Here is a 20,179-nt window from a genome sequence, read left to right as displayed (position 1 = left end):
GCAATGATTGGTTTGGTTCGGGAGAGAGGATGAAAACTGGGGAAGATGGAAAGATCCTCGGTCTAATGGATTCATCACCATGACTCCTATGACTGTCGGATGGGGTTGTCTCCTGTCTACCAAGGTGTTTTTGGACTATATCTTTGTTTCGATATCACTTTCTATTCATTATCCTCTCAATGTTATCTTCAATCATTCTATCCCCAGTAATCCCATCTTGATCTTGAAATCCTCGAATCCCACCTGCAAAATACTACATGGATGACGTCGTCAACATGTGCTTGGGTGATCGACATACCATACCTGACAATACCATACGGCCCATCGGAGTGGTCTCGGATGACTCATCTATTCAGCCTGCTGCGGTGGATGATCTCGTCTAATGTCTTGCTGTCCTTGAACCGTATATATTCAAATCCGTTAGTGCATATCTACTCTAGGACGTTATAGTAGATATTCCCTGGTTATCATCCAGTCTTCCATAACGACTAGGTACTAAGGACCTTGAAGACATGAAGAGAATGAATGAATGGATGATACTGGATGGATACATCAGATAATCAGAGAATCACGCTAAGCCAATCAGGCAAATACCTCGGCTTCTTTGCACCAATCATTCTACCGAAATGCATCTCGGATTCTGTAAATTACAGGACGCATTTCTTCCTTCTTTTCCCGAGGCGCATTCTCGTGCTTTTCGTCTGCTTCTGCCTTCATCTGCCTATCCTTCGCTGTTCTCTCGGGCGTTGATCCGAATTGGATCCTTTTCTAGGCTCAATGATATCCCGAGCTGTCAGCTCATTCGGGGTGACTGCTCCCGGAGACATATTACAAGTCCTGCCTACTATACCATAGTTCTAGAGCTAGTATCAACGACTCCGTCCAGAGATCATATACTACACATGTGCCAGTCATTCACATGCCCACTAGTCCTTTTAATAGATGCACCATCTTCCAGCCAATTGACCCATAAATGGCTCAATCGCGACCTGATCAGGTGCCCCTTATCTTATCGCTTGGAATCGGCCTGGCATGTGACGGATGTCCTGTCATGTGATATCCCTGCTGTCAGTCTCGGTCTGTTTGGAAGAAGACGCAATAGCTGGCCCGATGCTGATCGACCGACTCCTTTGTTACTGCCTATGTCAGTCAACAGGCGATATCGCTAGAATGGCTCCGGCGTATCGATCGGTCTCCCGAGACTCCATCCAACCCACATGGGCTAGCTCTCGAAGACCCAACTCTAGGTGGGCTGCCTCGGGCTAGACGGACAACGGTCTGGGCCACGACAGAGTGACACGTTTTATATTCCGTAGCTACTGTGTGCACGCAAAGAGTTTTTGTGGAGAGCCGTCGTACTGTTGACTTCAGTTGGGACAACCTTCTTAGACAAGGGCCAGATTTCTCACCTCATCCCACTTCCAACCTAGTCGATACGTGCAGAGTCTCCAGGAGAGACTGTTGTGTTCGATCGAATGATACCCTGGGCGGAATAAAGTCTGGTGATAGGACTGGACAGCCCTACCTTGATGGTGGTTCGGGTTGTATCTTTGACAGCCTGGTCGGTTTCGTGAGCCTCTCGGCAGGCTTCCTTCTCGTCCACACGGCCCGGCTATCGGGATCTCCCAGGCATCTGTCGCTGCCTTAGAACGTCTTGCCTTATATATTTGTCGCCTCATCACAGTTCTTATTGGGTCACTTAGCCAGTCGTTCTAGGTTGCCATTTGAGTAATAAACCAGACTGTTTGTACCGCTTCTGGGGGCTATTAAGAGGTATACGTTATGAAGTGCATTGAGGTCAAGGAAATACATATACATCTGAATTACGAAACATATATCTCAACCACTGCACCAAAATACCGAATCGGAATTTGGAGGACCTGATATAGCTGACACCACAACAATGTATATTTAGTAAGTCTAACCTGAATCATGATTATATACTCAATGCTATATTAATCTAGGATTAGGTTGATATTTTACCTCTCGACCCATATCCCAAATTTGTGGCGTGAGGATCTATCAACTCGTCAACATAACTAGTACAGCAAAAGCCAGCCAAATCACATTATACACAAAATCGAACACCACTATGTCTCAAACCACAGTCCCACCCCGTTCAAAACCAGCCTGCTCCTGCAGCGCCCTAACCGCAAAAGCAGTTGTAACCCCCCGATTCCCCAACTCCTTTCCCATCCCCGGAAACCGATACATGAACGAAGCCTCCCACCCCCCGTCTTCCAACTGCGCCACCCTTAACGTCTCCACATCGCGAGGATTGGCTATCCCCAACGCACTACAGACCAACAAGCGCATCGCAAGGCACAGCGCGTCCCCTCCAGCGCCGATCCGCTCCTTGATCCGCTGCTTAAGCGGGGCTTCGAACCGGTCCCGCAGGGTCTGGTCGTCTGTTCGGACGAGGAGCCGGCTCAGGTAGTACAGAAACCACTCCGCCGTTGGATAGTATCTGGTGCCGTTGAGGTACGCCCTGTGTAGAAGGATGTCTTGGATCCAGTTGGTTGTCTCTGGAAGTTGGTAACCTCGTGAGTGGATGCAAAACAGGGTGAGCACGTTGAGGCAGATGACGGCGTCGACACGGGGTCGGGATCTATCCAAATAGAGCTGTGTGGGGTACTGTTAGTGCTGTTGGAGTTGAGAGGTAATGGAATGGGGTGAGAGGTGATGGAATGGGGTGAGTACCTGGACGAGGCCGTCTTCGTCGACATAGTCGAGCATTTCGTCTAGAATTGAGTGGACTACCTCTGGACTGTATGGCATGGATGCTAGGGCTAGGGATGTGGTGTCCACGTCGTCGGGGTATTGGGTGGTTGTGTATTTTGGTGTGCCTAGACAGAGCCGTTAGCTTGATATCAGTTGTTGCGACAGGCCAGGGAGGCTACCGCTGAAGAAGTTCCAGAATCGTTGGGGTCGTTTGAGTTCGACGAGGTTTCTGACAGATAGAATCAGCATTGGCACTGCACGCCCTGGTATGTGGAGAGCCGTCAAAGGAGTGAACTTACGAATCACTTGTAGTATCCAGGATCAGCAACTGGGAATAGTTTTCCAGCACGACCTCCCCATCAATCGTCGAGAAATGCCGTCCCGCATTAAAGGTCAGATACGCACGACCTCTTTCCACAGAGTCCCCGACCAGACTCCGCAACGACCGCGAGAGCGCATCCGCAGTCTTGAAAAGAACCCCTCGCATCCCAAGCCCGCAGCCGCTAAAACATTCTCAGGCCGGTCATCCACAAACACAGTCTGACTAGGGCTGGCACCGGTATTCCTCAATAGATGGCGGTAGAACCGCGGACTCGGCTTGCGGACTCCCACTTTGCACGAAGGAAAAGAGTAGTCAAACAGCGACCAGAACGGGGGTCCCCACCGCTCTTGGAGCGCCGTGTAGTCTGGCAGGGAGATGTTCGAAGCCATGATCAACCGCACGCCGGGGGTGCTTTTCTTGAAGGCCCATAGACCGGCTACCAGGTCGTGGTCGTAATCGGAGGCCTCGCGCCCTTTTTGGATGGCTGTTGCTAAGTCGCCTTTTTGGAGACCGTATTGGTTTGCTAGGAGCTGGTAGCATTCTTCTTCTTCGAGCTTGCCGCATTCGTAGGCCATCCATGTTGAGGTGGATGTTAGTCTTCGGACGGAGACTGGCAACGAGTCTTCGGTGGGAAGCAGTACATCGTTAGATGGCGGGTCGGTGAATACGCCCCCTAGATCGAAGACGATATGGGATACATTTGCTTCTGTGGGTTTGAAACGGGACATGTTGTGGAAGGTAGATCACGATGTAGTAGTGGTTGTTGTAACGGAGAATATTTACACCTAGGCTAATCATCTCTACTAGGTGCCCTCTCCTTTTATACTAATGCTGGAGTTGGCCTCTTTCTCACCGATGTGTGAGGAATCATGGGCTGTTTGCCGAAGTAGTGGCCATGACATCTACTGCAGAGAATCATCGTACATCAAGAATCGTAAACCATGCAAGGGTACATGATAATGCAGGGTTACTCAATGGTCAATACGTTGTTGAATGGTGACCTTTCACCCGAACAGTCCAACATATAAGCCCAACCCAACAATCCGGCGGGTTTTCTACTGGTCCTTTTCTTCTCATTCCACCCTCCCATCACCAACCCAGTGGGTGATAGAAACTTAATCACCAGCATCAGAATGGCCACCAGGTATCGTCTACCTTTTCACATGGCATGGAGCGTAGCTATGGACATGCTAACTATGCACAGACTCGAGGACAACCTCCTAAAGCTGGTCTCCGAGGGTCAGCACGTCGACGCAGATGAAGTGACCGCCCTTTACGACCGACTACCGCCGGTATCTGTACAGGAGCTCCTAGGAGACTGGCAAGGACTTGCCATTCAAACCGGCCACAAAGACATCGAGACCCTGGACAGCATTGGCTGGGTGGGGAAGACATTCCATTCCCCCAACGAAGTGGACCCGGTCATCGTCCTGTCTCCAGACGGGAAGCGCGTGGCCAATGGAGAATGGGGCGCAGCACGAGTGGGTTCAACATTTGCAGCAATCTAGATCAATCCGCTAATAATTGAATACTGTGTGTGCAGATCTACGAGGTCCGCTTCAGAGGAATTATCTCAGCCGCCATGGTCTACGATCAGCTGCCGATTATTGACCATTTTCGGCGTCTCGAGGACAACGTTCTGATTGGCGTCATGGACAAGAAGGGTGCATGCGGGGACTTTGGGATGGCGTTTATTCTACGGCGAATTTGAAACGGGCTTTGAGGGACAGGGTTGGGATGGTTCCATGTCTCATAGTCTATGGTTTCCATGTGCCCCGCGGTATACAAGACGAGAATAACAGTGTGATGATTGGTGACGACCCTGTGAGACCTCGTCTCTGTACGGCACCTTTCAAAAAGAAGGGCCACACAGAACACTCGAGATATATGGTACCGTTCTAGTATAGGGCGGTCAGTAGGTTATAGGTTGAGCGTGTCAGTAGAGAAGCAAGTCCGATCCGAATAGGGCATGGGAGCTAGTGAGAACCTGCAGAAGTCTAGAATAAGTCGTATCATTGCATTAGATAGATTCTACATATCCCGAAGAAATGACACTAATATCATGGAATGGGCGTACTGGTCAATCACCACCACCCCTTACATCGCCTGCTTCATCTGCAGGATGATGTCTCATGGTATGACAAACAAGTGCCGTGCAACATGACTCGACGTCAGCTCTACGACAGCAGCGGTCAGCAGGTACGGGGTGGATTGTAAAAGAAACTGGCCGCATACCGAAGAGAGCTGTTGGACAGTGTCACCCCAGCAGAAGAAGGGAAGCGCCAACAGTTTTTACCATTGCTAGAGTAAATATCTCCAGGGATTCCAAAGGAGGGCCTGAGAAGATGGGTTTACTCTTTTACCTTGGCAGTCTTGTGAGTACACTCATATCTATGGATTCCAAGCTCATCTAGACACAGGCCGCGCTGTATATCCTCTGGAAAGTGGTATACAACCGACACATTCACCCCCTCAGCCACTACCCCGGGCCATTCCTAGCCAGCGTCTCCAGAATCCCCTTTGCTACAGCATACATCCGCGGCCATCTACACACCTACGTACGCAATCTCCACCAAACGTACGGCGATGTCGTCCGAGTAGCCCCCGACGAGCTCAGCTACCAGAACGAGCAAGCCTGGAAGGACATCTACGGTTTCGGCCGGAACTTCCCCAAGGACACCCGGTTCTTTAACGTGGCGCGGAATGGCGCCTGCAATATGGCGGTAGCTCCAACCGATGAGATCCATCGTCGCCAACGGCGGGTTCTCGGCGGGGCGTTCTCAGACACCGCGCTGAAGCACCAGGAGCATCTGCTTCAGCAATACGTCGATAACATGATCCAAAGACTGCAGCAGCAGAGCACTAGCGCGACAGAAGCGGTTGACCTCACCGAGTGGTTCAACTACACGACCTTCGACTTCATGGCAAAGTACGTATTCGGCGAGTCGCTCTCCTGTCTGGAAGACGCGCAATACCACCCCTGGGTGAAGATGATATTTGCAGCCATCCGGGCCTGGGCCGTAATCAGCTTGTCCAAATACATCCCCGTGCTGTCATACCCAATTAAGATAGTCACGCTGTGCCTGTATCGCCGTCTTCTCAAAGACCGCGAGGCGAACTTCCGCTTCAGTGCCACCAGGCTCGCTCAGCGTATGAGTCGTCCTGACGATCCATCTCCGCCGGACTTCATCTCGCACGTCAAATCCAGCCAGGGCCCCAAGGCGGTCCTGTCAGATGATGAGATCCGCGCAAATGCTAGCTTTTTCATGATTGCCGGGAGCGAAACCACGGCGACCCTGCTCTCGGGGTGCATTTTCCTCCTGCTGACCAGACAAGATACTTACCGCGAGTTGGTATCGCAGGTCAGGGCTCGCTACCCGACGCCCTCGGCGGTCACATTTGCCTCGACAGCTGATTTCCCTTACTTACGAGCTGTGGTGCATGAATCGCTACGCATGTATCCACCAACGCCTTTAGGTATGCCCCGGGTGGTGCCCGAGGGGGGTGCCATGATTGCAGGGCGATTCGTCCCTGGAAAGGTGAGCAGAGCTATCTTCTCCCCAAGACTAGATCCAATATACTAACCACTGTATAGACTGCAGTATCTGTACCACACTACGCCGCCTACCGATCACCAGCAAACTTCAGTCATCCGAATGACTTCCTTCCAGAGCGGTGGATGGACAACGCAGGAGACGAGTACTCCGACGACCAAAAGGAGATTTTCCAGCCATTTTCAGCAGGTCCCCGCGCCTGCGCAGGCAAGAGGTACGTCGAAATCATCACAACACCCGTATAGAATACTGGAACTGACACCCCCTAGCTTGGCATACGCAGAAACATATCTCATCCTCACCAGGCTTCTTTGGCATTTCGACCTGGATCTACACCCGCAGTGCGCGGATTGGATAAACCAGCAGGCTTTTGTCGTATGGAACAAGAAACCTCTTCTGGTTCGGTTGACGGTGCACAACGCTGCATAAGTCTGTCGCCTCGGTTAATCTGGGATATGGAGATAGAAATCAAAACAGAAGTTGTAAGACCTGGGAATAGGCGTGTAATGCGTAGATCACAGTAAGCTAGTCATTTATCTGTATCTGTCTGCATTTGGGTATAGATCCAGCAGCAGCACGTGACAATATAGCACACCGCTGAAGCGCCACATATATCATATCCACAGGGTGTATCATCGCATGATCATCTATCTAGTTATTACTTCTGCACCACTAGCCAATACTTCAAACCAGATAAGAACTAACAGTGACACAAAGAAGGTGCGCGCCCTAATACCAGGCTCACAGGGAGGGAGAGGTGCAAAAGCATCTCGCGCTCCACTGTATATCTATATATAGACCACTCCGCAGTCAGTGACTTTCCCTATGGGTTCACGCCAGGGATTATTAGCGCAAACAGTATGTTCAGTGAGCAATGCAGTGCAGCCAAGACGACTAACCTCTGGGCAGACATGCATGTAGGAGTCAAAAACAGGTTATCCGTCTGCATCGCCGATTGGGGATCTGCTGTAGGGTTCATCAGAGAGCGGGTCTGTTGGTCGTTTTTCTCTCCCTCTTTCGTTTATTTCTTTCTATCACTTTTTTTGCTGTACTCTGCCGTCCCCTTGATCCATGCATACACCGCGTAATGAAGTGCTATAGTGGTCAAGTTTTGCTTCGACTATCCAATTATCCTTGCTCCTTGCTGTGATACTTGATACTCCTTCGCAGAGTATACGAGGTATACATGTGCAGTAACTGGGTCTCTATTCACTCCTTTTCTCCCATAATACAAGCAAGAAGAAAAAGTGGGCTGCAGAATTGACGAATAAGCGGTCTACATGCAGAGAGCCAGCGGTGTGGGTGTCAAGGGATTTATCTCTTGTTTGATTCAATTTACAGTAGGCTTACCTATGGATAATCCTTATGTCTATTGCTTAAATTGGGGTTTATTCTTATTTCCATGCTGAGAAACAAAATCGCCTGTCCTAATCGGAGGGTGAACAAGAAACCGGTATCCTTCTGCACTACATAGCTCAATAGTACTAACAACCTGACCCATCTAGGTAGATAAGTATGAAGACACGAGACCGGCCTCAAGATAGACAGGACGTATACCCAAAAGAAAACAAAAAATCAATGCGTGGCAATGCCGACAACACGAGCCTTAACACTCCAATGTCCTTTCTCAGGCCGTGCAACGACACAATCGCGCGCAAATTCCACATCCTTCGGGCTAGTATTGTGGAGCTCGAGATCAAATCGACGGATGATAGTAGAAAGGAGCATGTAGATTTGGGCCGTGGCCAGACTGGTCGATAGTCAGTAGTCGAAAGTGGATTAATTCAATACACCATCACTTACTAGTGGCCAATGCAGTTTCGGTTGCCTCTCGAGAAGGGAACCAATGCCTGTGACATTTTAATCAATTGTTCGGGAGAGGCTTCAAGCCATCGATGTGGGTTGAATGATTCAGGATCTGGGAACGGATCCGGGTGCATGTGAATCAGGCGTGCGCTGGAGCTGACTATAGACTACCCCGACTGTTAGCCCAAGGAATGGTTGGGGTTTCTTCTCTACTTACCCCCGGGGGAATGACGTGACCATGGCTCACTAGGGTCTCCGAGACAGGCACACGAGCGATACGAATCGTCCCAGGCGAGAGCCGCAGCATTTCATTCACCACCGCTTTCTGTTTGATATCAGCTACATCTGGTCGTCAAGAGACAGTGGAAGAGGAGGCCAACCAAGAGGGGGAGCTGTTCCAATTCCAGCCACGGAGCAGGACTCGTCGGAGAGGGCATCACGCCGCGGAGCTCGTCGCGCAACTGAAGCCACAGCGGCGGCCTCTGCACGAGATGGTACAGACCGACCAGCAAAGTCCCACTAGTGGGGTCTGACGCCGCCCCAAGAATGAGGTTGACATTATCCCTAATGAACTCAGGCGCTCGAGCCTCGGCCGGTAGCGAAGGATCATTTAGAATATCAATCACCGTTCGGACCCCACCGACCTTCGTCTCTGACACTTGATGCAACCGATCCTGCAGGTCGTTGATCCCCGCAAGATTGGGCCGCAACCAGCAGATGAAGAAGGACGGAAGTCGTTGGATGAAGCCAGGAAGCCAGGGAAAGAAGCGATTGAGGTGGAACTGGTCCGTCATCTCGCGCATCGAAGACGTGATGACATTGCTGAACTTAGTATCCTTCAGGAACCCCAGGTCTTTGCCAAAGGTATACTGCGTCACCGTGTCTGCCGCCAAGCCGGTGAACTCGGCGTCCAAGTCCACAACGCCGTCGTTCTCGCCGTGGTAGGCTGCCTCGACATGCTCTGCGACGAGGCCAACTTTCTGCTGCACGAGCGGGAGGATTTCGACGATGGCTTTCTTAGAGAAGGCTGGATTGAGCTGTTTCCGGCGTCGGCTGTGATGGTCATGGTCGATGATGCTGGGAAGAGCCTCGGAGAGACCAAATCCGCCCACGGAGGTCAAACTCTTGTCACGCTTGCGACCTCCTGATGCGCAAATCTCGCTGTAAAAAGAGGGCTCGTTAACGTGGACCTGGTTCGGGTTGATGCGGACGACCGGGCCTGGTGCTAGTGTTAACATGATCGAATGTGAGAGAGATTATATCTGATCCAACCGTATTTCTTGTGCATTTTCTCAACCTGCCATAGATATTTCCCGCCTCGGACGACATCGTAGTAGAATTCTGGGAGCCGCGTGACGGCCGCCAGCTTTGGGCCTGGGATCTTAGAAAGAGGGTGCAGGTAGAGGCGGTAGATACATCTTAGTAGCAGGAGGCCAATGGCCAGAATGGGAATTATCCACATGGTGCGTTTGATGAGAGGTTCGTTGGGTTCTTTTTAGGTGTAAACGAGTTATGGAACCCAATCCGGCATGCCCTGTAGAAGAGCACGAGTGCGACCGCTATATAGTCTGCCTAGCTTTTGATCACCATCTAGAGTAGAAGGGGACATACTTCGTGGAGTGGGACGCGTTGGTGGCAGTTGCCGTGTGGGGACCAACGGAAGAATCAAGCCCCAGGATTCGATGCCTACTAATTATGCGCCGTTGGTGATCACTCCGCATATTTGGAATGCAAGGGAAAAACCGACAACTCAGCACAGATATGTAAGGGCTATAAGACGTAGGATGCCTAGTATCTACCACGAAAATTCCAAATTCAGACGCATTGTGGTATCGATACGAAGAAGTAACTTAGATACAATGCTGTATAGGCCACGATTGGCCTCCTCTTTGGCCCCGCAGTGGGCACTTTGGGAACCAAAATGAGGCTACGGACTAGAGAGACAGAAGTTGCAAGTATCAAGAGTAGCCATGATGGTGAGGTATACAGCAGGTGTCGCAGTAGGAAATGTGCAGAGGAAAAGGAACTATCACAGACGAGACACCCCAAACAGCTGTATAAACAGCCTCACCTTCCACACCCCAACAACTAAAAACCAAAAGCCTGGTCCCCAAGAGTCACAGTCGACGTGCTATTCCGAACAAGATGGCCAGACAGACGCTCCACCACCGGCAGTCTATGGAAAGAGTCCGAGTCCGCCAGTGACGGGAATTTCAAATCCCAATCTCCCTCCCAGACCTCCCCATCCTGCAGATTGAAATCAACCTCGACAAACTCCCGGACTGAAGGGGCCGCTCCGGGCACCGAAGACGGAATAAGTCTCAAATTCAAAACCAGGCTCCCCTCACTCCCGGGATGCAGCGGACCATGGGCACACTGGCGGTTGACCGGCGCGAAGGAAGATTCCACCACTGGCCCGCTTGTGTCTGTGTGAGCTGTGCAGCTCCCTCGGATGACGTTGCTTGAGTCTGCCTGTTTAGGGTTGAAGTCTACTTGGCCCAATACTTTCGGGAAGCCAAAGACTTCTCGGCCGATGTAGACGGCGATTTGGTTATCCAGAACTAGGAACATGGAGTAGTTGTACTTCTTGCCGTTGTAGACCACTTCCACGAATTGGATGACTTCGTGACAGGTGCCCATGGGCGAGTCCCCGTAGTCGACGAACATGATTGTTACAATAGGCGATTGTTCGACTGAGAGATTGGAGGGGATGAGGTCGCGCACAAGATTGCCATCTGTGCGGTACTTCATAATGACGGAGCTGATACCGCTCCAATGCATGGTCTTCGGTGGTGTCTGGTACGGGGGGGCGGAGATTGGGACTGGGACATTCAAAGCCGCCGAGGGGATGTTTCCAGGAAGAAGAGTCATGGTGTGTGGTATTAACCGTTGTTTGAAATGGATCTGTGTTTGGCTTTTGAGTGATCTTAGTGTTCGCCAGGAGTGATATTGAAAAGATCTATGTCTTCTGTGGCTATTTATATGTGACAAACACCCAGGGAAATTTCGACGCTGGAGAATGTAATACGATGACTACGAAAAGGTATATCTGCAGTTGGTGAAGGAGAGACTTGCATTCAGCCGACATCAGCTGCCTTGCAGGGCTTTTCTACTAGTGTAATTCTATTCTTGTAATCCTGCAACTATTCGCAACCACTTGATAGCTTCATGTTCCCCAAATCATTCCCAATTCGGACTGTTCTCATTCGTGTCCCACGCATTGAAAAATGCGCTATAGCAACGGTATCCATACATGTAAAGTTACGATGAGTGCCTCAAGATGTGACCAAAAGATCAATTGCATGCATTAGTCACAAGTGACTTTTCACCGCAATTTAGGACATCGTACTGTAGTTATGGCACCCCGCCTACCCCGCGGGTTGACCTACGCTATAAGGTCCACTCTATAAGGTCCACGCTAAAAGGGCTATACTATAAGTCCCAGTGATCTTAGCCCTAACAAGGAGATCCTCCCTTCAGAGGGTTCCTTTGAGTCCCTTCCCGTGGTAACACGAATCTCAACGACTCAAAGGATTCATTTCGGTCCCTTCCCGCGGTGGCAAGGATCTCGACGGCTCAAAGGATTCATTGTGCGCCTGCCCTCCTCCTAACGAGGTGATACCAGCTCAAAGGTACTCCCCCTCCACAGCTTACGTTTTTGCCCCTTATCACAGTCCCTCTATCTTGTAAGCGCGAGTATTTAAGGGTTGCTTGAATGTTTGTAGACCTTTTAACTGAACAGGCACCTCTTCAATCCCAAGTCGCGGAGAAGTGGCTTATGACCGTCTGCGTTCAATGTCCTCTCCAATGACTGTCTTCAATATGGACACCTCTTACCTAGCCTTGCCCAATATGGGACTGGATCTGCCCCTCTACGGGATCGTCCTGGTTGCGATAACAAGTGCATTTGCCATTCAAGCGTTTTATCGCCTTTACTTTCACCCTCTGGCGAAGATTCCTGGTCCCAAACTCACAGCTGTTACCTCCCTGTATGAGTTTTACTATGATGTGATCTGTGGAGGCCGATTCCTCTTCCAGATCGAGAAGATGCATGAACAATATGGTGCGTCTAAGCATAGAAAGCAACTGGAGTCCAGCCCGATGTGTTAACTAGTTTATAGGACCCATTGTTCGGATCAATCCACGCGAAATCCATATCATAGATCCCTCATTCTACCATGAGATCTACGCCCCATCAACCCGCAAGCGCGACAAGGAGCCCTCCTTCGTCAACACGTACGGTGTTCCTTACGCAATGGTCTCAACCGTCAAGCATGACCACCACCGTTACAGACGCGGTCTGCTGACTGACTTCTTTTCCAAGCGCTCCGTGCTGTCTCTGTCACCGGTAATCGAAGCGCGAGTCGAACGACTCATGGAACGATTGGAGGAATATCACGAAAATGGCCGCGTAGTCAATATCTGCAACGCCTTCGGTGCCCTAACGTCGGACATCATCACGCACTACTGCTACGGCAAGCACTGGGGGTTCCTCGAGGACGAAGAGTTCCGCAGTGACATCCGGACAGCGACAAATGACTTTACGGCCTTCAGCCACGCGAACCGCTTCTTCCCGTTCTTGACGCCCCTGCTGCGGAGTGTGCCTACGAAGATTATGGCTCTGCTTATGCCAGGCAAGGCCACCCTGTTTGAGTTCGAGAGGTCGATTTTTCAGCATTTCTCGGCTGTCATCCAGGGGAAGGTGTTTACCCTCACGGGAGACCATAACATTGTGAAAAGACTGCACAACCCGGAAATTCCCGCCGAGGAGAGAACGCTGAGTCGTCTGCAAGACGAAGGGTTCACTTTCCTCGTTGCAGGCACGGAAACGACGATGCGTGCTCTGTCTTTTGCCGCGTATTACATTTATCAGGACCGTGCGATTCTGGAAAAATTGCGGAGTGAGCTCAGAGAGGTGTTGCCTACACCAAACAGCAAAACAACATGGCCCACGCTGGAGAAACTCCCTTATCTAGTACCTCTTCCCACGTTTCTCTTGACCCGGTGGATACTAAGCAGTGTGACCTAGAACGCCGTGATCAACGAAGCCCTGCGCCTCTCCAACGCTGCTATCATACGACTCCCTCGCGTGGCTCCCCACGAGACTTTGCAATACAAGGAGCATGTCATCCCTCCAGGGGTATGTCCAAGCCCCTCTTTCCAAGATAGCATCCCACAGCTAAAGGAGTGCAACACCAAAGACCCCGATGAGCACCTCCATCTATTTCGTCCACCGCAACCCAGCCATCTATCCGGACCCGCAGAAGTTCGACCCGGACAGATGGATCAAGGCGGCTGAAACAGGCGATCCTTTACACCGATATCTAGTCCCGTTCACCAAAGGGAGTCGAATCTGCATTGGAATGAAGTGAGTGTTCTCTCCTAAAGATAGAGTCATGATTGGACTAGGCTAACTTTGATCCAGCCTTGCCTTTCTGGAGATGTACCTAGCAATCGCATATTATATTCGCCGATTTAACTTGGAGATCTGCGACACTGACCCCGAGAGCATTCGGGTCACGCGCGAGAGGGTAGTCGGGTTTCCTGAACATGGTGGATTGCAGATTAAGGCGCGGGTTACAGCTGTGCTGGAGGATTGATGTTCTTTCTATCTTGTTTTCGTTTTTAATTTTGGGGGGGGGGCATCTTTATCATCTAGTCAGTTCTGATTTGTATCATTGCGCTGTTTTGTATTGCATTCACTGACTGAACCCCATGCTGTTATCCTGTCAGATTCTAGAGCGTGTAGAGCATAGCGTCACCCATCCAGTTTTTTTTCAAATTATCATCGCAATCTATGGTTCAAACATACTGTTCTTTTGGTCTCCCACAGAGACGTCTGGATCGGGCACTCCGTCGGTCACGGACCACATGGAGCCCTATCCCTGTCACTCTCGCTGCCGCTCTCCGAGCCGTCCCACTCGATGTGTTAATCCTGCCGTCCCCACAAGCCATTCTTGTTCCATCGGACTGGCTCCATCGAGATTTCCCTATACTAGACATTCTGCAGTCTGCAGTTCAGTGGCTACGACTCGTGGAGACACTGACGAACCTAAAGAGGACGGCGACAAGCCTTGTCATTCGTTCGAAAGTGACCAAAAGCAAACAACCGGAAACCACGAGATCCAACAAAGTTCACCCTATCCAGCCGCTTTCCCAGCCAAGAGCAAACCCTCTTACCCACAATCGCCATGGACGGAACCCAAATACCACATCCCGTTGGCTGCCAGCCAATGAAGGGACGCGTTGGCTCAGCTGCCTCGTATTCGAGTTAGGGATCTACCACTTACATAACCTGTTACGTGCGGGAAACGATGAGGATTCTTGCGTAAAACATAGACATAAAAGAGGAGAGATTGCTGTTTTATACTCGACTCTGGGTATCTACAGATATCATCCTGAAAACGTTAGCCTGACAGGGGCCTATCATGAAGATCTTTTTTGGTATGGCAACCCACGAACGAGGCTTCGGGTCGAGAGAGGTAGGGAGGAGAGGTATCATCTATCTGCACGAGGCTGGCCTGCCAAGGGACTACTGCTAGGCAGTAATCTCCGCGTTGCCAAGTGATGATCGTCCCCTTTCACGATTAGGTGGACACGGGCGAGATTTTTATATCTAGGGTTGCGAGCGGTTGAACCGTTTCTCAGGTGGATACATGTTGTGTCTCACACACATACACACAAACACACACACACACACACACATACGCACATACGCCGACGTCGTGTCTCTCTCCCACGACACACGCAGAGCAAAACTCGTATACATATACATACATGTCCTTCTTTACATACAGAAGACGGCAGCCAAGACCCCGACCAAAATGCACCTCTCCCTCCCCGCCCTCCCCTCCCTCCTAACGATCATCACGCCCCTCATAACACTCACCCTCCCCCCACCAACAACCGCCTGGGCCTTCGCCTACACCAACCAAACCGGCAGCACGCGCTTCATCCACGGCTACGAAAGCGACCTGCGCAAATGCACAGTAGCCAACATCGCGAAGGGCAAGCTCGTCGACTACGACTCGCAGGGGGACCGCGTCTGCGTCTCCATCTACCGCGACGAGACGTGCACCGATAGCGCGGGCTACGCGTGCCATACGCATGTGCATAACGCGAGTGCCAATTTCGCTGCTTACTCGATTTATCCGCGGGAGGAGGAGGCTGCGGGAGGGGGGCTAAGTGGGGGGGCGATTGCGGGGATTGTGGTTGGGGTTGTTGCTGCTTGTGCTGGGGCTGGGGGTTTTTGGGGGTGGTTTGGTGGAGGAGGAAGAGGGCGCGAGGGGTGCGAAGGGGGAGGTTGGGGAGGAGGAGGAGGAGGAGGAGGAGGAGGAGGAGGAGGAGCATGATGATACTAGTGCTGTTGGCTTGAAGCAGAGGGGAGCAAGAGGGGGTCTGGGGAGTCGAGTGCGAGGGGGGATAGTGCTCATGGGGATGGGGATGGGGATGGGGATGGGGATGTGGGTGGGAGGGACTCAGGGTTTGAGAGACCGTCGGAGTTGATGGGGGATGCAGGGTTGAGTGAGATGAGTGATAGTCACCGCGTGGTGGAATTGGGGGACAGTGGTCGTGTTGAAAGACATCCTCAAATGAAGGTCGCAGAGCTAGGGTGAGGATGGATGAGACTATGTCTTGTTGTATTCCTGTTTAATATTGCTATATGCCTATTTAAATTGCTATGTAGCGGAGTATATAATATACCAGACCTGTCAGTGGGAATTGATCTGATACATCCAAGCTCCAGAGACTCCCCGCCAGTTCACGCGACAAACCCTTGGTAGATCTCATTGAGAACATCGCGCTTACGCTTCCGATCCGCCTGCTCCGCCTCCTCCGCATCATCCATCGCATCTGCCTCCGACCCCCGCGACGCCCAAGCCCGGACCGTGCCATCGCCATGCGCAGAGAACATCTCCAGACCCGCCCCAGACGCCCCATTCCCACGCCAGACGAGCGCATTGATCCGCGCCGCGGTCAACGCGCTCGACCGTCCGCGGAAATCTCTCCGACCGGTCGTGACGAGGCCCGGCACGCGCAGCCGCTTGACAAAGGCCCCCTCGCGGAACTCGAACATGAAGATCTCGCCGCGGTCGTCCTGCTCGTTGAAATTAGGCCACAGCAGCGTTTCCCGCCCGGGTTCCATGACGCCTGTGGGGACGAGGAGGGGGGCGCGTTCCGCCAGGTGCGAGGTGACGCTGTTGCGGACGCGGGGCCCGAAGTGGACGAGCGTATTGGCGCCTGTCGAGGCGTCCCAGACGCGGATGCGCGCGTCTTGGCCCGCGGTTACGAGGTGGGTTCCGGCTGCGGTCCATCGGACGCCGGTGACGGCGCCGTTGTGGGCGCGGGCGTGCGGGGAGAAGGGCGGGCCGGGCTGGTGGGACGGTGGGGCGAGGCGGGGAGGGACTAGGCCGACGGCGTCGTCCATGTCTAGGGCGGCGATGGCGGAGTTGTGGCCTCCGCGGCGGATGTCGAAGAGGATGACTCGGTGGTCGGCGGAGGCGGAGGCGAGGATGTGGGGTTGGTGCGGGGCCCAGGCGACAGAGAGGACGGATGAGGTGTGGCCCGGGAGGCCGTGAGTGGAGAATCCCGATCGTAGGTCGAGTAGTCGGACGGGTTTCTCAGAGGTGCCGACGGCGATGAGGAGGGGCGATCCCGGGTGCGAAGACAGGGAATGCGTGTATGGGGTGCAGTCCAGTCGGAAGGTGTGGACAGGGGTGATGGCGGCTGGCTCCAGGGCCGAGAGCTTCAGCGTGCCGTCGTGCGACGTAGTGAGGATGGTCGACGGGACTGGATCAAAGGGATAGATGGAGACCGATGTGATAGCCCGTGTATGGGTGTCTGTCTGTGACGATCGGTCCACCGAGGCCACCGGCCGATGGATATGGTGCTGTTCGGACCCGCGCGTCTCGAGATCCCAGAGATGGATCGATGGATCCGCGCCCCCGGAGACCATGCTGAACGATTGTCAACAAGCATCCTTGGCTACAAGAGACCTGAGACCTACAAACGGCCTTCATAGTGGTCGATGGCCAGCACGTTGGTGCCCGATCGGTGGGCCAATATATGATCGGGGTCATCCTCGGGGGTCTGATCTCCCCCTTGATCGCTCCTGTGATGGGAAAATCGGATTCCCGGCGCTGGTTCCAAGTTATGGACCAGGTTGGTTGTCTGAGCGACCTGGAAGCTGGACGGAGCGACAGACCCAATGGTCCGGTTCAAGAGATACGCATTCATTCATTGACGGAAGTTTGGCAAACTTGAAGTTGAAGTTGAGACGCGATCGATTGGCGGGGAGTTGGTTGCCTGTCTTTTCTGGCAATCGGTCACGGGGTCCGTGCACGTGCCTTGCTCCATTACCGCGGTTTATCTTCATATAATTCAAGATATCAAGATATCTCATTCAATAATCGCCTCGATTAGATATGATTGAAGGCTGTATGCTTTTCGTACCACTGAAGCTGATAGCAAAAAGCGATGAAATGAGGTCAACAACACTATGACAGTGGTACTCGAGCGTGTTGGTAATGAGATCTACTAACCATGGAATCGTACAAACTTGCGAGTATTAACCAAAAAAACATAACATTTCCTCCATCTCAGTGTACCTCATCCATACTCTCATCCTCGTCAGAACTAGCCTCCCCATTCAGGCGCTTCCATTCCGCAACCAACCCCCGATAATCCCGCGGCCCATGAGGCTGAAACAAATGAGCCCAAAAGCTCGACTTGCGACGCGTAGAAACACCCAAATCGCCCAAAAGAAGGTCCAAATACGGAAGAAGATCAAACGCAAAGTCCGGGTGCAGATGGCCATACCCGCCCGGACACCTCCACTTCCCGAACTCGGTGTGGAGGGCTGTTTCCCACACGATGTCTTCGTGGGCTTTGTTTGACGCTCCCTCGACTTCAGTGCTGGAAAGGAGGGCACTGATGGGGCTGGTTGGTGAGAGTCGGTTGGCAAAGTATGCAGTGGCCCACAGACCCTGAACCTCGGCGACCATGCTCGTAGCGAAGGACACGAGGTTCCCGACGAGGACTAGAGATCGATCTTGCAGGAAGGCAGGGGGGACCATGAACCGAGTGAGGCGAAGAGGGTGTGCTGTTTCCCGCTGGATGGAGTTGCCGTTGAGGGCTGGCTGGCTGCGGAGGGTTGGGAATCGCCGCAGGATCTCCTGGGTAGCACGATCCACTGTTTCTTCGCTCAGATAATCTGGCGATCCAGGGAAGCCGATCTGGTGGGCGAGATTGGCCGGGACGAACTCGATATCAGGGGTCGATCTCCACCCAGTGCAGCACACCAAAGCGGTCGTAATAATTTGGTCTCCATTCGAGAGGTGGACCGTCCTCGAAGACAGCCGGGCGATATCAGCAATGTGAACCCTCACCAACCCCTCCCGCACATACTGAAAGAAGTCGGTGGGATAGTTCAAGATATTAAACGTCGACGCGACCCAGAACGGATGAATCCACGGCCGCAACTTCTCCGTTTCAGGGTGGTCCTCATACCGATTGACAGCATTTACCTGTCTCCCCATGATCCCCCAAAAGGCGTCCACGATCTTTCTTCCCAACCACGTCCCATGGAGAAAGCGGCGCACTTTGCAAAACCCGTCCGCCTCGCCCCAAACGCACGGGCTCAACAGCGTAGTCAACCGAGTAGCCACAAAATCCTCCATGGGCCGCTGGAAGGGCGCCGAAAACGTCGGCACCATCCACGCCGGTCCGTGGCCCGACTCCCGAATCACCCAGTCTACGGAGACGCCGGAGGATGCGCACGCGTATACCGTATCCCACGCGGACTTGGTCCCTCCCAGCACCGTGACGAACGCTGCCTCCTCGAGGACCTTGCTCTCGTACCGCGCTAGGTCGCGCACATGGAATATTGGAGCCCCAAACTCATCTTGTCCCGCCAACTGCGGCATAGACGGCTGCGAAGTCAACCCAGTAGCGAGGATCAACCTCGGAGTCTTGATAACACACGCAGTACCCCCAGTACTACTATCATCCACCGCACGACCATCATCAACAGTCAACGCCCACTGCTTGTCATCCGTATACTCAGCCTTCATCAACTTGCACCGCAGCCGGATTTTATCCCCTAGCTCACTCTCCTTGACATAGGCCTGCAGATAAGCGTGAACCGCATCACCGGGGATGTGCCGGCCGGCGCGGACGCCAAACTGCGCTTCTGCCATGGGGAGGTCGCTGAACTCGTAGGAGCCGAGCAGGTTGTTTGTTCGGAGACCGCGGTAGAGGCGCTCTTTGGCCCAGACGCCGCCGATGGATGCGCTGCTGTCGAAGATGATTATTTTGTGCGTGGGGTTGACTTCGAGGTATGCTTTTGCGGCGGAGATTCCGTGCCAGCCTGGGTGGGGGTTTTGTTACTTGGTTGGATTGTTGAAGGTGGAGGGGAGGGGAGGGGAGGCGTACCGGCGCCGACGATTACCAGGTCGGCGGATTCTATTTGAGGATGGGTTGGATTGTTCATTTTTTGACGAAGTGAAATAGGTGTTGGGTAGCAGGTTGAGAGGAGTTGTTATGGGGAGGTGAGGAAGCAGACGGTCATTAAAGACTGGGGAGACATTGGTAACAAAGGACAAAGGAATGATAGAGTGAATGCTACATGATCTATACAGTTGCCAGTAACTGGTCGGATAAGGTACGCAGACACCGTCCCAGTGCGTATCATTAGTATGATGACTCTTCATCTTGCATTTTCGGAAGGATGGTCAATTAGATCCTATAATTGGCAAAAGCCAGGCTACCAGTGATA

General features: G+C 52.5%; 10 protein-coding genes across 10 annotated transcripts; 5 read left to right on the top strand and 5 right to left on the bottom strand.

Annotated features, from left to right (window-relative positions):
* Positions 1-538: 538 nt before the first annotated feature.
* On the top strand, positions 539-1,277 carry P168DRAFT_130757 (uncharacterized protein). Its single transcript, XM_024832682.1, has one exon. It carries the CDS (start codon positions 627-629, stop codon positions 1,167-1,169), a length of 543 nt encoding a protein of 180 aa, XP_024694388.1. The 5' UTR covers positions 539-626; the 3' UTR covers positions 1,170-1,277.
* An 820-nt stretch (positions 1,278-2,097) lies between these two features.
* Positions 2,098-3,771, bottom strand: P168DRAFT_280676 (HAD-like protein; the record flags this gene model as incomplete). Its single annotated transcript, XM_024835883.1, has 5 exons — positions 2,098-2,622; positions 2,701-2,846; positions 2,901-2,950; positions 3,021-3,049; positions 3,127-3,771. The coding sequence occupies 5 exons, from the start codon at positions 3,769-3,771 to the stop codon at positions 2,098-2,100; spliced, it is 1,395 nt and encodes a 464-aa protein (XP_024694387.1).
* Positions 3,772-3,862: 91 nt separating this feature from the next.
* On the top strand, positions 3,863-5,067 carry P168DRAFT_326106 (DUF4334 domain-containing protein). Its single transcript, XM_024841084.1, has 3 exons — positions 3,863-4,187; positions 4,248-4,524; positions 4,587-5,067. The coding sequence occupies exons 1-3, from the start codon at positions 4,177-4,179 to the stop codon at positions 4,752-4,754; spliced, it is 456 nt and encodes a 151-aa protein (XP_024694386.1). The 5' UTR covers positions 3,863-4,176; the 3' UTR covers positions 4,755-5,067.
* Positions 5,068-5,203: 136 nt separating this feature from the next.
* Positions 5,204-7,145, top strand: P168DRAFT_326105 (cytochrome P450; the record flags this gene model as incomplete). The annotated part of the gene is made up of 4 exons (XM_024841083.1): positions 5,204-5,242; positions 5,464-6,582; positions 6,639-6,811; positions 6,867-7,145. 4 exons carry the CDS (start codon positions 5,204-5,206, stop codon positions 7,024-7,026), a joined length of 1,491 nt encoding a protein of 496 aa, XP_024694385.1. The 3' UTR covers positions 7,027-7,145.
* A 1,027-nt stretch (positions 7,146-8,172) lies between these two features.
* On the bottom strand, positions 8,173-9,865 carry P168DRAFT_232642 (cytochrome P450; the record flags this gene model as incomplete). Its single annotated transcript, XM_024833326.1, has 5 exons — positions 8,173-8,347; positions 8,401-8,570; positions 8,621-8,728; positions 8,784-9,622; positions 9,676-9,865. The coding sequence occupies 5 exons, from the start codon at positions 9,863-9,865 to the stop codon at positions 8,173-8,175; spliced, it is 1,482 nt and encodes a 493-aa protein (XP_024694384.1).
* A 626-nt stretch (positions 9,866-10,491) lies between these two features.
* Positions 10,492-11,312, bottom strand: P168DRAFT_303511 (acetoacetate decarboxylase family protein; the record flags this gene model as incomplete). Its single annotated transcript, XM_024838764.1, has 1 exon — positions 10,492-11,312. Exon 1 carries the CDS (start codon positions 11,272-11,274, stop codon positions 10,492-10,494), a length of 783 nt encoding a protein of 260 aa, XP_024694383.1. The 5' UTR covers positions 11,275-11,312.
* A 715-nt stretch (positions 11,313-12,027) lies between these two features.
* Positions 12,028-14,191, top strand: P168DRAFT_289217 (cytochrome P450). Its single transcript, XM_024836949.1, has 5 exons — positions 12,028-12,466; positions 12,525-13,378; positions 13,433-13,543; positions 13,605-13,771; positions 13,829-14,191. Exons 1-5 carry the CDS (start codon positions 12,211-12,213, stop codon positions 14,001-14,003), a joined length of 1,563 nt encoding a protein of 520 aa, XP_024694382.1. The 5' UTR covers positions 12,028-12,210; the 3' UTR covers positions 14,004-14,191.
* Positions 14,192-15,227: 1,036 nt separating this feature from the next.
* On the top strand, positions 15,228-16,019 carry P168DRAFT_326102 (uncharacterized protein; the record flags this gene model as incomplete). The annotated part of the gene is made up of 2 exons (XM_024841082.1): positions 15,228-15,648; positions 15,781-16,019. The coding sequence occupies 2 exons, from the start codon at positions 15,228-15,230 to the stop codon at positions 16,017-16,019; spliced, it is 660 nt and encodes a 219-aa protein (XP_024694381.1).
* A 21-nt stretch (positions 16,020-16,040) lies between these two features.
* On the bottom strand, positions 16,041-17,669 carry P168DRAFT_250674 (WD repeat protein). Its single transcript, XM_024834228.1, has 2 exons — positions 17,411-17,669; positions 16,041-17,360 (listed from the first exon to the last, which is right to left on the bottom strand). Exons 1-2 carry the CDS (start codon positions 17,638-17,640, stop codon positions 16,166-16,168), a joined length of 1,425 nt encoding a protein of 474 aa, XP_024694380.1. The 5' UTR covers positions 17,641-17,669; the 3' UTR covers positions 16,041-16,165.
* Positions 17,670-17,892: 223 nt separating this feature from the next.
* On the bottom strand, positions 17,893-19,928 carry P168DRAFT_266515 (FAD/NAD(P)-binding domain-containing protein). The gene is made up of 2 exons (XM_024834978.1): positions 19,837-19,928; positions 17,893-19,771 (listed from the first exon to the last, which is right to left on the bottom strand). Exons 1-2 carry the CDS (start codon positions 19,892-19,894, stop codon positions 18,003-18,005), a joined length of 1,827 nt encoding a protein of 608 aa, XP_024694379.1. The 5' UTR covers positions 19,895-19,928; the 3' UTR covers positions 17,893-18,002.
* Between the last annotated feature and the right edge of the window lie 251 nt (positions 19,929-20,179).

The sequence above is a fragment of the Aspergillus campestris genome, assembly GCF_002847485.1.
Source record: "Aspergillus campestris IBT 28561 chromosome Unknown P168scaffold_4, whole genome shotgun sequence".
Classification (NCBI taxonomy): Eukaryota; Fungi; Ascomycota; class Eurotiomycetes; order Eurotiales; family Aspergillaceae; genus Aspergillus; species Aspergillus campestris.
This window is presented reverse-complemented; position numbering and strand designations above follow the sequence as displayed.

Coding starts and splice junctions, on each gene's coding strand:
- P168DRAFT_250674 (XM_024834228.1), bottom strand. CDS start 17,640: ATGAATGCGTATCTCTTGAACCGGACCATTGGGTCTGTCGCTCCGTCC. Junction 17,361..17,410: donor GACCACTATGAAGGCCGTTT/GTAGGTCTCAGG, acceptor ACAATCGTTCAG/CATGGTCTCCGGGGGCGCGG.
- P168DRAFT_326106 (XM_024841084.1), top strand. Junction 4,525..4,586: donor GAGAATGGGGCGCAGCACGA/GTGGGTTCAACA, acceptor CTGTGTGTGCAG/ATCTACGAGGTCCGCTTCAG.
- P168DRAFT_289217 (XM_024836949.1), top strand. CDS start 12,211: ATGACTGTCTTCAATATGGACACCTCTTACCTAGCCTTGCCCAATATG. Junction 12,467..12,524: donor GAAGATGCATGAACAATATG/GTGCGTCTAAGC, acceptor ACTAGTTTATAG/GACCCATTGTTCGGATCAAT. Junction 13,379..13,432: donor TGGAGAAACTCCCTTATCTA/GTACCTCTTCCC, acceptor AGTGTGACCTAG/AACGCCGTGATCAACGAAGC.
- P168DRAFT_130757 (XM_024832682.1), top strand. CDS start 627: ATGCATCTCGGATTCTGTAAATTACAGGACGCATTTCTTCCTTCTTTT.
- P168DRAFT_266515 (XM_024834978.1), bottom strand. CDS start 19,894: ATGAACAATCCAACCCATCCTCAAATAGAATCCGCCGACCTGGTAATC. Junction 19,772..19,836: donor CCTGGTAATCGTCGGCGCCG/GTACGCCTCCCC, acceptor ACCCCCACCCAG/GCTGGCACGGAATCTCCGCC.